Here is a 15049-nt window from a genome sequence, read left to right on the forward strand (position 1 = left end):
AAATTATTTGTACCAGTAATTCATATGCATTACACACCTTCTTATGTTATTGCTTGGTAAGTCGTGTAAGCTGGGGTAAGGAATTTCCACTCTTAAAACACTTATATTAAAGGGGTTGTCCGGGTTCAGAGCTGAACCCGAACATATCCCCATTTTCACCCCTCTGGCCGCCCTGAAACCCATTTTATGCTCCGATGCATTCCCTTGCCCTGCGCTGGATCCCGTATTTTTACTCTGCTAGGCGGAGGCTTACACCTAGCAGTGTTGGCAGTGATGTCACTGGCTCTGATGGGCAGGCTTTAGCACTGCCCTAGCCGTTTTAGTCCATTAGTGCCGGTGACTTAACTGAATCTCCTAAGAAAGCCTTTGCCCTGCGAGAGCAAAGGAGAGCATCGGAGCATGAAATAAAGGGGGCTGCCTGGGTAAAAATGGGGGTATGTCTGGGTTCACCCCTTTAAAAGACCAGTTAAAAATAAATTGCAATTTTTCACAATCTTAGATTTTTTTTTTTATATGTACATAAAAAGTGGAAGGGATAACAAAAAAAATATATAGAAGATCCGTTTTCTTACACAATCTATTTGTGGTTATTTTGCTATGACTTAACTTATCCTAAACATTTGCAAAATCTGTATTTTTCCACTTTATCCTGTCAGCTGCAGGCAATGGCGTAGAGGCGGCTCTTCACACATTAATAAAACTATATACAACTTTTCTCCATTAAATATCAAGTAAAACTACATCCAGTCTCTCTTCACTTCCAAAACCATGATTTGCATTATATTATATAACATTATTCTTCGCTCTCCAAGATGGGAAAAAGATGCGTCAAAAGCTGGCTCCGTTCTCCTTTGACTTCTCGTCGTCAGATGCCCCTGGATTCTGTGAACATGACATAACATAATCATACACAAGAAAAAACAATCCATTTTAATCACAGTCAACAATATTCTGAAGTTGGCCATATATTTTTTTTTTTTATGCTCATATATATCGCTACTATATTCTGCAGCACTTTACAGACATTATCATCCAACTGTCCCCAATGGGGCTCACAATCTAAGGTCCCTATCAGTATGTCTTTGGAGTGAGACAATAGCAGGGCTGTCCTTCTGTCGGACAATGTCCAGTGTGGTAACCTCTGTTGGTGCCATACAGCGTTTACCCCTTACTATATGGTGCAAAAAATACCCATGCTAAATAATGATGCTGCTACAATCATGACTTGCAAAGAAATGCACTGTTTGGTGCCTGAGTAGCAGTGCCCAAATAACATGAAGCTACCATGACCACATAAAAATGCTATGCTTAATCTATTAATAATGCTACACAATGTCTTGTCTAAATAATACTGCTATACACTTAACATTAGGATATGTGGCAGTCACAGGCATCAGGTGCCTGGCCATCTGTGGTGTCCCTTTCACCAGATGAGGCTGATGTGCCCTGTACAACCACACAGGCAATGCTGGTGAAGCCGATACTAACCCATCTCACTGCTCTTTGACGAAGCCCTTTGTCTAGGTCACCTCCCCCAAGCCATATGAAGAGCAGTACTACATGAACAGAGCTGCTGCAGATCACTAAGTTTTATGTCCACGCTCATCCTGTTCCTATGCTGTGCACTGACTGACAAGTAGTGGAATACACTGAGAAGACTCATCCTGGAGTCCTCCCCATGATGTACACATGCTCAAGAGTCTTTGCACCAATATGCAGGCGCACACTGGAGGAACGGGGGAGAGTATGGATATATAAATTATTGATCTGCCGTCGGGGCAGCGGTAATATTCATGCAGTACTGTCCTTGATAGGGCTTGGGAAAGGCGAGACTCCCTTTAAGGCTCCATTCACACGTCCGTATAATGGGTCTGCATCCGTTCCGCAAATTGCGGAAAGGGTGCGGACCCAATAATTCTCTATGGGGACAGAATGGATGCGGAGAGCACACTATGTGCTCTCCGCATACGCATTTCCGGAGCACGCCCCCGATCTTCCGGTCTGCGGCTCCAGAAAAAAAAATAGAACATGTCCTATTCTTGTCCGTAATTGCGGACAAGAATAGACATTTCTATGGGGGTGCCGGCCGGGTGTACTGCGGATCCGCAATGCACTACGGATGTCTGAATGGAGCCTAAAAGTGGTAAACCAGAAGTGATGTGCTTATAGGGGTTGTCCACCAGTCAGAAACATTATGAATGCCCCCCAAATAGTAAAATAATAAACTTTGTTATATACTTGCATGCACTATCATAAATTAAGGGTATCCTCTAACAGTCCATGTGCCTAGAATGAAATCTATGCTAGATCGTAGCTGGCGTAGATCTCACACAAAACTGATGTCATTGATGGTAAATCTGCCAGGGCTGCCACCCATGCCATGCACCCTTTTCGGAAAGCAGTGAGGGTGGCGACCAGTTTTCTGGTCTACAGTCTTGATAAATTAGCCCAGTTTTAAAATTTTTTGGGATTATTATTTTTTTTACTATAACATGTCACTGTATTAAAAAGAAATAAAATCCTGTGGTTTTCACACTGGTCACTGAGCCTAATAATTAGGGAAGAGTGAAGCAAGCTTCGGAGGTCGCTTTGCTCAAAACTTTGGTTTAATGCTGTACAGATACGTACACCATTAAAATGTATGCCCTCGGATGAGGCGAGGTCAGTTATTCAGTGATAACTTTGGTATTTGATTTTTAAACTGGAAAACCATTTTTAAACTTGGATCCAAACTTGGCTTCGGTTCCGGCTAGTACCTAATAGCTGACTTCGCCTCGTCGGAGGCTGTACATTTTAATGCTGTACAGAGACCGATCTTGGTACAGCATTAGGCCTCATGAACACGACCGTGGTGTGTTTTGCGGTCCGCAAATCGCGGATCCGCAAGACACGGAGGGTGTCTGTGGGCGTTCCGCAATTTGCGGAACGGCACGGACAGCCTTTAATATAAATGCCTATTCTTGTCCGCAAAGCGGAGCAACGGATGCGGACAGCACACGGAGTGCTGTCCGCATCTTTTGCGGCCCCATTGAAGTGAATGGGTCCGCATAAGGCCTTAAACTAGCATAAATCTAGGATCTGAAGCTCGCTTCGCTCATCCCTGTTGAGATTTCCTGTTATATAAATAATTTTCAGCAGTCATCTATCATCATATATCACATGCAGTAATACAATGAAAGATAACACAGGGTCCAGCATTCACAATAGGTGATGGTAACAGCTTATATACTGCCCTTCCCGCACAATGACAGGACACAGAGTATGCCTAGAAAACTCTCCCATAGAAGTCAATGAGTCCCCTGTAGTCTATTGTGTCTGGGCGCCATGTTGGCTGCAGTAACGCATATTTCTAAATGCAGTTAACAGCTCAGGTAAAATGGCTGCACAATAATCATGTTTAGGAAATGGAATTAAAATTTTTTTTTACAATCACAAGATAAAAACTGATTAGAAAAAAAAAAAATGAATATGACACATTCCCTTTAAAAGGAAACCTGCCAGGTCCTTTATGCTGAAAGTAGTGACAGATATGCAGATTTCGGTTAATGTGCACTGTGCATATTGAACTTTGCAGCATGAGACCAGTCCACATAACCACTACACAGAGTAGTCGTAGTTTCTCCTCCCTAGACCACCAGGTTAACTTGTTGCCAAATGCCATTCATTTCTATGGGAGCACCGCTACTCTGCTATCCTGACCATGACACACGTCGTCCGACCTGTGTCACTGTGTAGCTGTACCCTAAAAGTGATGGAACAAGACGAGTCAATTACAGCTTTGCAGATCTGCAAGTAATACCGGAGAAGAGCTAATAGTACACATTTGGTGCAGGGCTATAATTGAAAGGCAATGTAGTAAGAATTTGCCGCCTCCCTTCACATACAAGACCCAAAATGAACTGTTAGTTGTGGCAACAGTGACATCTGCAGGTTGTAATTAGGTGACAACTAGGGATGAGCGAATTGACTTCGGATGAAACATCCAAAGTCGATTCGCATAATACTTTGTTTGAATACCATACAGTATTAGAATGTATTGGCTCCTATGAGCTAAAATTATTAGTTTGCGAAGTCTCGCGAGACTTTGCATAATAACTTCATAAATCAATTTCTACTGTAAAAAAAAAAAACAATTTCCCGAACTCTGGTTCGGTTCCAAGTGGTAATCAGATCAAGAAGTTGCACCAAATATTAGACAATAGTGGCCAGAGCAAAAATTGCAGGAATTTTTTATTTTTGTTTAAATATATGGAATACATAGAAAATTAAAAACCACATAAAAAATTCTTTAAGAATATGTTAAACATAAAAAAGTGATTTAATCAGCAGGTCATTTTCTGATTCCCTTTAAAAAAAACAAGACATTGGACCTATGGCTTAGTCATCTAGAAAGCCAGCTTTCGTCCTCCTGGTAAAGAGCTTTTTTTGACATGACTAAAACCTGAACACACTCCTACTAATTGCCACAGGTGCCCTGCAAGCGGATTTCTGGGGTCTTATGGACACGTAGTTATGTGAGCTCATTCTGGAGGGAGGCAATAGATACCGTTTCAAGAGTGCCAATGCGTCCAGTTCCTGTTTCTTGGGCCTCTTATCCGAGGAATTACGGCCACACCATGATAGAATCTTTTTGAGGGAAACATTATTTATGGCCCAGAAGGCGATAGCTCTGCGTTGGATTGGGAGGGGGGGGGGAATCCCATCCCAGGCTCAGTCAGTGTAAAGATTTAGTAAATCAGACTGTGCTGTTTGAAAATGTTGTACTTTAAAATAGAGGTTGTCAGCAAAAGTTTCAGAAGGTATAGGGGACGTGGTGTGTAGTACCTTCCATTAATGCTCTGAGTGCCCAATTGCTCCACCTTCAGCCATCATTCTACATATCTGTAATTCTAGCTTTAAATCCTGCTATGTCTATTTTTCATACTCTTAATGAGATTTTGGCTTGTCAATATGCTGATAGCTTTGACCTCCATGTACAGTATGTGCCATATTGTTTTATATTTTATGATGTAATAAAGGATGTATTCATATTTGATGCGTGGTTTTGTAGTTCTGGCGACCTATTGTGTTGATTAATAAAACGAGTTTAACCCTTAGGATACTGGAGTTTTTTTCGTTTTAGAGTTTTCATTTTTCTTCCCTATTTTCCGTGAGCCATAACTTTTTTATATTTCCAGTCACATAGCTGTATGAGGGCTTATTTTTTGCGGGACAAGTTGTACTTTCTAATACCACCATTAATTATGGCATAAAATGTAGCGGGAAGCGGGAAATTCTAAAAAATAACGCAATCCCACCACCGATTTACGGGTTTTGTTCTCACGGCGTTTTGTTTACAGCAAAACTGACCCATGCCCTTCATTCTCTGGGTCAGTACGATTACAACGATACCCCATATGTATAGTTTTTTTTAATGTGTAAAAAGTGTGAAAATAAATGTAAACTTTGCGATTTTTCTTTTTTTTTTTACATCACCATATTCTGACCCCCATAACATTTTTATAACTGAGCTGTTTAGGGGCTCATTTTTTGCAGGACAATTTACAGTTTTTATTGATACCATTTTGGAGTGTGCATGACTTTTTATTTCATTTCTTTGGGTAAGAGAAGCAATAAAAAAAATGGCAAAATCGGTCATTTTGACCCTTTTTTCCGTTACGCCATTTGCCGTATTGGATTTTATTTTATTTTTTTATATTATGGCCGTTTTCGGTCGAGGTGATACCTAGGCTGTTTATATTTATTGTTATTTAGGCATTTTTATTTTAATTATATGAAAAGGGGGGTGAATTAAACTTTTATTTTTTATATATTTTAGAATTTTTTTTATCATTTTAAGGCTCATAAATGATCTTATAAATGATGTTTTTAAATTTTTCATTTTGACCTATAAGCGAGTAAAAAAATGACAATTTCTTAGCATTTTGTTCATTTCTTATGTTGGCCTGCCATCTGGTGGCCAAAATAAGAATTGCAGCATTAATGCTCTGAATTTCTTCATAGAGATTCAGAGCATTCAGCACATGTACTGAAGTCCCAGTTTTTGCACATTTAGGTGCTGTGATCTCACTTGATCACTGCCTCTAAAACATTTAATTACCGCTATCGGCATTATTGCTGGTTGTGGTAATTAGCCGCAGGTCTCTGCTGTTTGAAACAGCAGAGATTTGCCGGCCATGACGACCGCTGCACGCGCAAGCGGGTGTCATGCTTGCACAGCGCTACCAGCGCCATACATGTACGGAGCTGGTAGCGAAAGGGTTAAAAGAAAAAAAAGAAAGAAAGCTATACAGCAGTACATTTTCCATACCTTGTTGAGAACACTCTGGATCCCCTCCATGGTGGCAGTCAGTTCTCTCATCGTCTTGTTTAGTTGGTCCTCATACTGGCAGTTCGTGTCTTCCAGGGCTTTCAAGCTCTCTCTCAAGCGGCTGAGATCACATTTTGTATCCTTCAACTCTCCAGACAAGCTTTTATTCGAGGCTTCTAATTGGAAAATTGACTTTTCATCTTCCTCTGTGAGAATTGAAATGTAGACTTATCAAAAAAACAAGAAATGCTATCAAGGCATTTACAGACTAACAAATAAGCCATAAACCAACTTCAACACCAGCCCCAGCGTATTGTGCAGTGCAAACACCTATACATACAAGCCTACTTAAAGGGTTTGTCCCATCTCAACATGTATGGCTAAAATAGGTCATCCGTGTCAGATAGGTGGGACTTGCACCCATCTCCAGAAGGGGTCCCCTGGAGAGAAGGGAGAGCTGCCGTGCATGTGCATCCATCCATTCACCCCTATGGGAGTTCCCAAAATAGCCTACAGTCCCATACCAGTGAATGGAGAGGTGTCTACACATGTGCGGCTTGCTCTCCATTCATTGCTATAGGATTTCTGCTGAGTGCCCTAACTCGGCACAGCAATGAACAGAGCACCTCCTTCACTTAAGGGGCCCTGTCTTGGAAATAAAAGCAGGTCTCAGATGTGGGACCCGCACCTATCTGACATTTATGGCATGTCCTAGTGATATGCCATAAATGTTGAGATTGGAATACCCCTTTAAGCTAGTGCAGACATAGTAAAAATGAATGTGTTGAAGCAAAGTGGAGCGCGTAATAAACATGGCAATGTAATAGAATGTAGCAGGTTTATCTAATGCTCGGTGTAAAACCACATACAAGGTCTTACTCCAATAATTTATCACAATGCACACTGAATGAATGTGAACCCAAATAGTGGTGTGACCTTATAACACAAAGCCGTTACTGTTGTCAACCCAGCAAAATCCACCACCCATGAATTTTAGCCCTGATGAGGGTGATGAAATGCACATGGCAACTCACTGCATGACTACTGCCAATGAGTATTTAAACCATGGTGGCCAAGAAACAAAAATTTTTTTTTTCTTTGACTCCAATTTTTGCTATTACAGAACCAACTTGCACCTCAGTACGTGGCCGCACAACTTTTAATCTGCCCGTTTTACTATCCTCTCATACCTGTTTTGGACTGAACAGTCTGCAGCCTCTGTTCTAACTCGGCCCGAGCCTTTTCACTCTTCTCTAATTTCTGCAGAAGACTTCCGATATCAACCAATGCACCTTTGTAGACAATAAGGCCATTTTTCTCTTCCACAGTGGACACTTCGGATCTTGACATTTTTGATGGCAAAAGCAAACGATTTCCTGGAAAGAAAGTAATATAACCTTCAATTTAGCAAGAAAGAACTACAGAACAAGAAAAAAAAAAAAAAAAAAAACAAGACGGAAAAAAACGGATTAAGGGTACTTTCACACTAGCATTAAAGTTTTCCGGTATTAAGTTCCGTCACAGGGGCTCAAAACCGGAAAAAAACGCTTTAGTTTTATCATAATGCATTCTGAATGGAAAGCAGTCCGTTCAGTATGCATGAGGAGGTCTTCAGTTCAGTCCCTCTTAAGGTATTTGGCACTGCGGTATTTTCTCCAGCCAAAATTCCAGAACACTTGGATCCGGTTTCCTGGTCTGCGCGTGTGCAGACCTTTAAAAATGTAAAAATAAATAAATACAGGATCCGGTTTTCCGGATGACACCGGAGAGACGGATCCGGCGTTTCAATGCATTTGTCAGCAAACTGCCTGCCGGAATCCAACAACGCAAGTGTGAAAGTACCCTAAAAGGGCTAAGCACCTGTATGTTTTGTTTTTTTGTAATCCCCCCCCCCCCTTCAATGGCAGAACTGCAAAGGAAAGCATACTTACCCGTTTGCTGGCTCCCCGCTCCTTCTCTTCACAGCCTCTGCTGTTGCACTGCTCTCCCAGGATGTAAACTTCCGTTTTAGGCTACTTTCACACTAGCGTTCAGAGCGGGTTCGTCTGATGTCTGCTCAGACGGATCCGCTCCTATAATGCAGACGTTTGTATCCGTTCAGAACGGATCCGTCTGCATTATAGTTTGAAAAAAAAAACGAAGTCTGAAAGTAGCCTGAACGGATCCGTCCAGACTTTACATTGAAAGTCAATGGGGGACGGATCCGTTTGAAGATTGAGCCATATGGTGTCATCTTCAAGAGGATCCGTCCCCATTGACTTCCATTGTAAGTCTGGACGGATCCGCTTGCCTCCGCACGGCCAGGCGGACACCCGAACGCTGCAAGCAGCGTTCAGGGGTTCGCTTGCTGAGCGGAGCGGAGGCTGAACGCTGGCAGACGGATGCATTCTCAGCGGATCCGCGTCCACTGAGAATGCATTAGGGCTGAACTGTTGCGGAGCTCACGAGCGGACACCCGAACGCAGGTGTGAAAGTAGCCTTAACACTGCTGCAGCCAATCGCTGGCAGCAATTGGCTGCAGCAGCATCAAACAGAAACTTTACATCCTGGGAGTGCAGTGGAGCAGCTGAGGCCAGTAAGAAAAGGAGCGGGGAGCCAGCAAGTAAATATGCTTTTTCTTTGTAGGTCTGAGCACCTTCCGCCAAAAGGTGCGCAACCCCTTTAAACAGACAGTAGATGACAAGTACCTAGAATGTCTTCCTGCATGGAATCCAGTTCCTCGTGGCTTCCGTCATCACTACAGGTGTCAGTTAACTTGCGGTAGTAGCACGATTCCTTCAGCATTACTTTACCAAAGAGTTTCTTAACCTGTTGGCAAAACATTTTTGAATCATTCTGAGCAGAGGGAAATAACATGCAAAGGGTAGACAAGTGACATACCTTCCACACAATTCTACACCCAATATAGCTGCATATAGCTCAGACCGAGGCACCATCCCCAAACATACCAGCTGAACTAAATGGCAACTAATTTAGGCAAAATTTCAAAGGAAAACAAAGACTTAGTTTAGAAAACTTTTCATGGGTAAATAAATACATATTTTTTGGGGGCAGATTCTGCGTGGTAATCTACTATTACATAATTACTGAAATGGGCTGCCCTCCATTCCATGTGCTCTTTTAGTCTAACCAGGGACAAGAACTGCTGACAGAAGCATCTCTTGCCCCTAGGGATCAGGGTTGTACAGGGAAATCTTCAATGCTGCAGGAGCAATGTGTACTCAGCAGGCTTTTCTATATAGCATGGGGGTTCCCGGTGGCAGGACATTACACAACCAGCTGAACCGCGGGTGAGCCGACACATGAGCACCACCTATGTGTTTGATGAACAGAATGTAGCAGAAGTCAGGTACCTGAGCCCTAGACAGATGCAGTCCAAGCGTGTTGATGATTTCTTCTAAATCTTTTTCCAAAAGGTAACCACAATGGCTTTGATCGAAATATACAAATGCCATGAGCAGATCTTTATTCATGGTAATCATTTGCTTCTTCTCTTTCTCCTAGAGAAACATAAGGATGACAGGTCGGGTGAGTGTTCTAAGTGATTGAGGACAGCACAAACGTCACGGAGGTCTCTGCAGATCAAAGCTGAGATTGAAAAGTGCCAATAGTGCCCGCCATAGTACATACAGCTGAATAGCTAATCTGCCTATTTAAGCAGTGATAATTCCTCCCTTCACTGCATAATTGTGCAGATTCGCCTTTCAGCAGCTCTGAAAAGCTGGGTAGCATGTGGGGGTATGTTGGAAAGCAACTACATATATAGTATATACGTCCGATAACATTATAGTTATGGATGTACTGTGTAAAGGATGCATGTACCAAGTGTAGCCTCCATTACATCTCTGCAGAGGTTGTTACCAAACTTTTCAGGTCTGTCGAAATCCAAGTTTGGCTTTTTATGTAGTATAGTATTAAAATGTTTTTACCATTCAGGGTCCTGGAAAAGCTGGGTGATGGCAAATTATGTTGCCCTGGTACCATATGACAGATTAGAGTTGCATACTGTATCAGGACAGCAGTGTGTGTATGTTACATCACCACCCAACAGAGATCACTACCCTGCGTTCCCAGACTACAGAAGGCCAGATTAGCCCATTTATGAAGTTTAGGTGCATTTGCTAGCCAGGAGCCTGGAATAGGAAGAATCCCCATGACAATTCCTCCATGCTGTAGCATAGCCAGACAGATTTGTCATTCAGGGTCCGGGGAAAGCTGGGTAACAAATGATATAGACTTGTAATAGGGACTGCTAAATACTAAGTTTACCTAACTCCAAAATAGCGTCATAGCTAGGCAGAATTGCCTTTTTAAGCTCCTAAGAAAGCTGGGTTACAACCATGTGGAGCTGTAAAAGAGACTGCAAGATACTAAATCTATCAATACCCCTCCCTACCTCCAAATAGTGCCATAGGGATGCAGATTTTCTTTCAGGGTCCAGGGAAAGCACACTGTACCAGCATAATGTAAGGGTAACATTATATGATCAGCGTGTACAGCGCCACAAGACTTGTAAGCCAGCTTTCCCACACTGATGAAGGTTTGCCTAGACAGACAGTAAATCAAATCCCTCCTGCCTATACAGGTAAACTTGACATTCAGGTATGTAGAAAGCTGGACCGCAGTTTCTGTAGTGTCAATGGTCTGACACTGTCTAAGGCTACTTTCACACTCACGTTTGGTGCGGATCCGTCATGGATCTGCACAGACGGATCCGTTCAGATAATGCAACCGTCTGCATCCATTCGGAATGGATCCGTTTGTATTATCTTTAACATAGCCAAGACGGTTTGGAACACCATTGAAAATCAATGGAGGACGGATCCGTTTTCTATTGTGCCAGATTGTGTCAATGAAAACGGATCCGTCCCCATTGACTTACATTGTGTGCCAGAACGGATCCACTTGGCTCAGTTTCGTCAAACGGACACCAAAACGTTGGAAGCAGCGTTTTGGTGTCCGCCTCCATAGCGGAATGGTGATTGATCTGATGCATTCTGAGCGGATCCTTTTCCATTCAGAAAGCATTTGGGCAAAACTGATCTCACAAACGGAAAGCCAAAACGCCAGTGTGAACGTATCCTAATATCTCTGTGAGAGGTTTGTAAGAAGATGCTGACGTTTTACAGTTTCTTCCTCTTTCACAGTGCTCTGGGTGTCCATTAAAGTGAAAGCAATGTTAAGCCCCGCTCCTTTCCCCTGAACTTCCCGTTTTGTCTGTGAGCTCATGTTAGTGCACAGAGTTGGTCCCCGTCTAAAGATGAAGGGGCTGGGAGGAAGGAGCCACTTGTCTGTCTGCAGGATATCTGCTAAAACTGCTTTTTGTAGCAGATTGCAGATATCCATGCAGGAGAGCTAAGGACAAACTTTCCTTAGCAAGTTCCACATTTTTTCCAGGGTTTAGCAATTTAAATGGCAACAACCAATACGGCTGCTCTGCAAAACATGGTCACCACAAAAACAGAGAAATATCAGGATATCTAATTAAATTAAATACATTTACCAAACTTTGCAATTACTCTCTCTCTCATTATATATATATATATATATATATATATATATATATACATATACACACACACACAATATATCTATACATCTAAATCTATCTATCTCTATTGTGAGAGATAGAGAGGGAGAAATAAATATATATGTGTTTTATTTCTCCCTCTCTATCTCTCACAATAGAGATAGATAGATTTAGATGTATAGATATATTGTGTGTGTGTGTGTATGTATATATATATATACTGTATTACTCTTTTCTGTCCACAAGATGGCAGCAAACCAAATATGTGAGCCTCATGTGCATTTCTTTGTCTTAAGGTCACTGGAGGAGGGAGATATTTGGCTTGTGGGTGAAATTTCAGGATGAACCTAAAATGCACTCTAACCTTTAGAGGTGAACTTAATGTGACCTTCATTAAACTTCTGAATGCACATGTCCAAATGTTCAATGTTTCACTACTTTTTGTACAACGTACTGTTCTCTAACAAGGAGCTTAACAGCAGCAAAATTCACAATAGGTGTTTGATCCATCAATCACCCAATACATTTCCTGGTTCAATTAGAATTGGTATTTAAACAGTCCTCCTCATCATGCTGTTCACATTTTGACATCATGTGACCAAGACAACACCTAACAATAGGTATCAGCAGGTTGCAACAGAGATAGAGATAGAGAGAGACTGGAAGAGTCACAGAAAGGCATAGAAGTGGATGTTCTTTGGCCACATCCCACACTGATGACTGCTTCATTGTGAACAATACCCTCCGTAATCAGATGATGAATGCCACTCAACTCCAGGCACATTTAAAAGGGCTTCTATCACCAGAATTGGTCCTATTTAGCTGACTGACACTAGCGATGTGCTAGTGTCAGCGGTCCATAACAGTGTTCTTACTCATCATCTGTCTGCTGCCGTTCACCTTAAAAACGTACTTTTATAGATATGCTAATGAGCCTCTAGGTGCTATGTGGGCGTCATTAGCACCTAGAGGGCTCCGTCCACTAACCATTTCAGCCGCCCATCGCGTCCCTCCAGCCTGCCCCGCTCCTGTTGATTGACGTGAAACTTCTCAGTATCTCGTACCAATTCCCGCACCTGCGCCATGCGCTTCTGTATTCTCCTGGCGCCGGCTTCCTCACTGCGCCTGCGCCAACTGCGTTACAGTGAGGAAGCCGGCACCAGGAGCGTGGCATTCACTCACTGCGCCTGCGCCGAATACAGAAGCGCACGGCGCAGGCGCGGGAATTGGTACGAGATACTGAGAAGTTTCACGTCAATCAACAGGAGCGGGGCGGGCTGGAGGGATGCGATGGGCGGCGCCCTCTAGGTGCTAATGACGCCCACATAGCACCTAGAGGCTCATTAGCATATCTATAAAAGTACTTTTTAAGGTGAACAGCAGCAGACAGATGATAAGTAAGAACACTGTTACGGACTGCTGACACTAGCACATCGCTAGTGTCAGTCAGCTAAATAGGACCAAATCTGGTGATAGAAGCCCTTTAAAGGAGGTGAGAGGCACCCAAGTGTCACGTCAGACCATTAAAAAGCATTTACATCAGCGTGGTCTGTGTTCTAGACGACATTTAAGGGTAACTGACCACACAACCAGGCACAGGAGTCATTGTCTTGCATGGGCCGGGGAGCATGATCCCGCCGCCCACATAGAGTGATTGGCTGCCAACGATGTTGGGGATGTCAAGGAGAGCACTATGCATCAGCCACTGTTGTCACCAGACGAGCCTTTGGAGGTGGTGGTGTTACAGTGTGGGCAGGTGTGTCTAGTCAATACAGAACTGCCCTACACTTTGCCAGTGGTACAGTGACAAGTACTTGAATAACTTGAATCCAGTCATTGTGCCTCTTCATGAACAACACAGGCCTAACTTTATCTTCATGGAGGACAATGCGCCAGATCATCAAGGTCACATCATTAGAGAACGGCTGCTGGAGACTGGGGGACCTCAAATGGAGTGACCTGCACTTTCTCCAGACCTGAATCCCATTGAAAACCTATGGGATCAGCTGAGTCGCCGTGTAGAGGCTTGTAACTCTGTGCCCCAGAGCCTCAATGACCTGAGGGCCGAGCTTCAAGAAGACTGGGATGCCATGCCTCAGCAGACAATAAGTCGACTTGTCATGTGGCATCAATTACAGCTTGACAATGACGTCTCATGCTGTTCACGAGTTATTGAGACATTGATATTTTTGTGGAGGTGTACCCACCGCTTGTGTTGGCTTTTGTTTCAATAACTTGTTTGAGATGAGGAAATCCCCATTGCTGCTTCTACTTAAATGCCCTACTTTCATGATATAATATCACTGTAGCGGGAACTTTTCCATAAATTTCACCCAAAAGCTAAATATCCCTTTTTGCGAGTGGTATATATACTGTCAGTCAGCAAGACGTACCTTATCTTTCAGCCATTCCTTGCTGTACCTGATGTCTCTCTTGTCATCACGTTTATCTTTGGTGCTAAAGTCATCGTCATCCTCATCTCGGTCTAAACATATAAACAGAAGAATCTCAACTTTACTTTACTTTTATTCATCTGCAAACATTACATACATAAGGTGAACCTGTCAGATTTATAGTGCCGTATCTGACAGCAGGATATGATAGAGGCTGTAAATCTGAGCTCTGTGATGTATAGGATTATATGATTTGGAGCAGGATTTCTGAGTAAGGGTCCATTCACACGTCCGTACGTGTTTTGCGGATCCGCAAAACACGGACACCGGCAATGTGCGTTCCACATTTTGCGTACCGCACATGGCCGGCACTTTCATAGAAAATGCCTATTCTTGTCCGCAAGAACAGGACATGTTTTTTTTTTTTGCAGAACGGAAGTGCGGATCCGGAAATGCGGATGCAAAATTGCGGAACGGATGCGGAGCCATTTTGCGGATGTGTGAATGGGCCCTTAAAAGCAGAGAAAATCCCAATAGGACTACTAGGAGAGACAATGAGAGTCCTGATCCCGCCGCCCACATAGAGTGATTGACAGCTCTCCCTGTATTAGTGTGGGCATAGAGAAGGCTGTCGCCAATACAACAGTTTCCCCCTAACCAGTGGATAAGGGATAAATTGTTTTAACAGGAACACCCCTATGATGCGGTCTGTCTGCTATTGTGACTTGTCTGTTTCCAGTGCTTGTATTTCCCACAAATTAATAATAAAGCACCTTTTATTACTACGGTTCCCTTTTTATTTCTCCTGAAAATGCA

The 15049-nt window shown here is 42.9% G+C and overlaps 1 protein-coding gene across 2 annotated transcripts in view; it reads right to left on the reverse strand.

Moving 5' to 3' along the window:
- Nucleotides 1–495: 495 nt before the first annotated feature.
- The window catches only part of CCAR1 (cell division cycle and apoptosis regulator 1), an 82673-nt gene continuing 68119 nt past the window's right edge, over nucleotides 496–15049 (reverse strand). For both annotated transcript variants that reach the window (XM_040436014.1, XM_040436013.1), the window contains exons 20-25: nucleotides 14234–14325; nucleotides 9664–9810; nucleotides 8998–9118; nucleotides 7501–7686; nucleotides 6311–6516; nucleotides 496–882 (exon numbers count right to left, since the gene is read on the reverse strand). In XM_040436014.1, coding sequence (XP_040291948.1) covers nucleotides 829–882; nucleotides 6311–6516; nucleotides 7501–7686; nucleotides 8998–9118; nucleotides 9664–9810; nucleotides 14234–14325 — 806 coding nt within the window. In that variant the 3' untranslated portion in view covers nucleotides 496–828. The remainder of the gene's footprint in view (nucleotides 883–6310; nucleotides 6517–7500; nucleotides 7687–8997; nucleotides 9119–9663; nucleotides 9811–14233; nucleotides 14326–15049) is intronic.

Source organism: Bufo bufo, chromosome 6, assembly GCF_905171765.1.
Source record: "Bufo bufo chromosome 6, aBufBuf1.1, whole genome shotgun sequence".
NCBI classification, from domain to species: domain Eukaryota; kingdom Metazoa; phylum Chordata; class Amphibia; order Anura; family Bufonidae; genus Bufo; species Bufo bufo.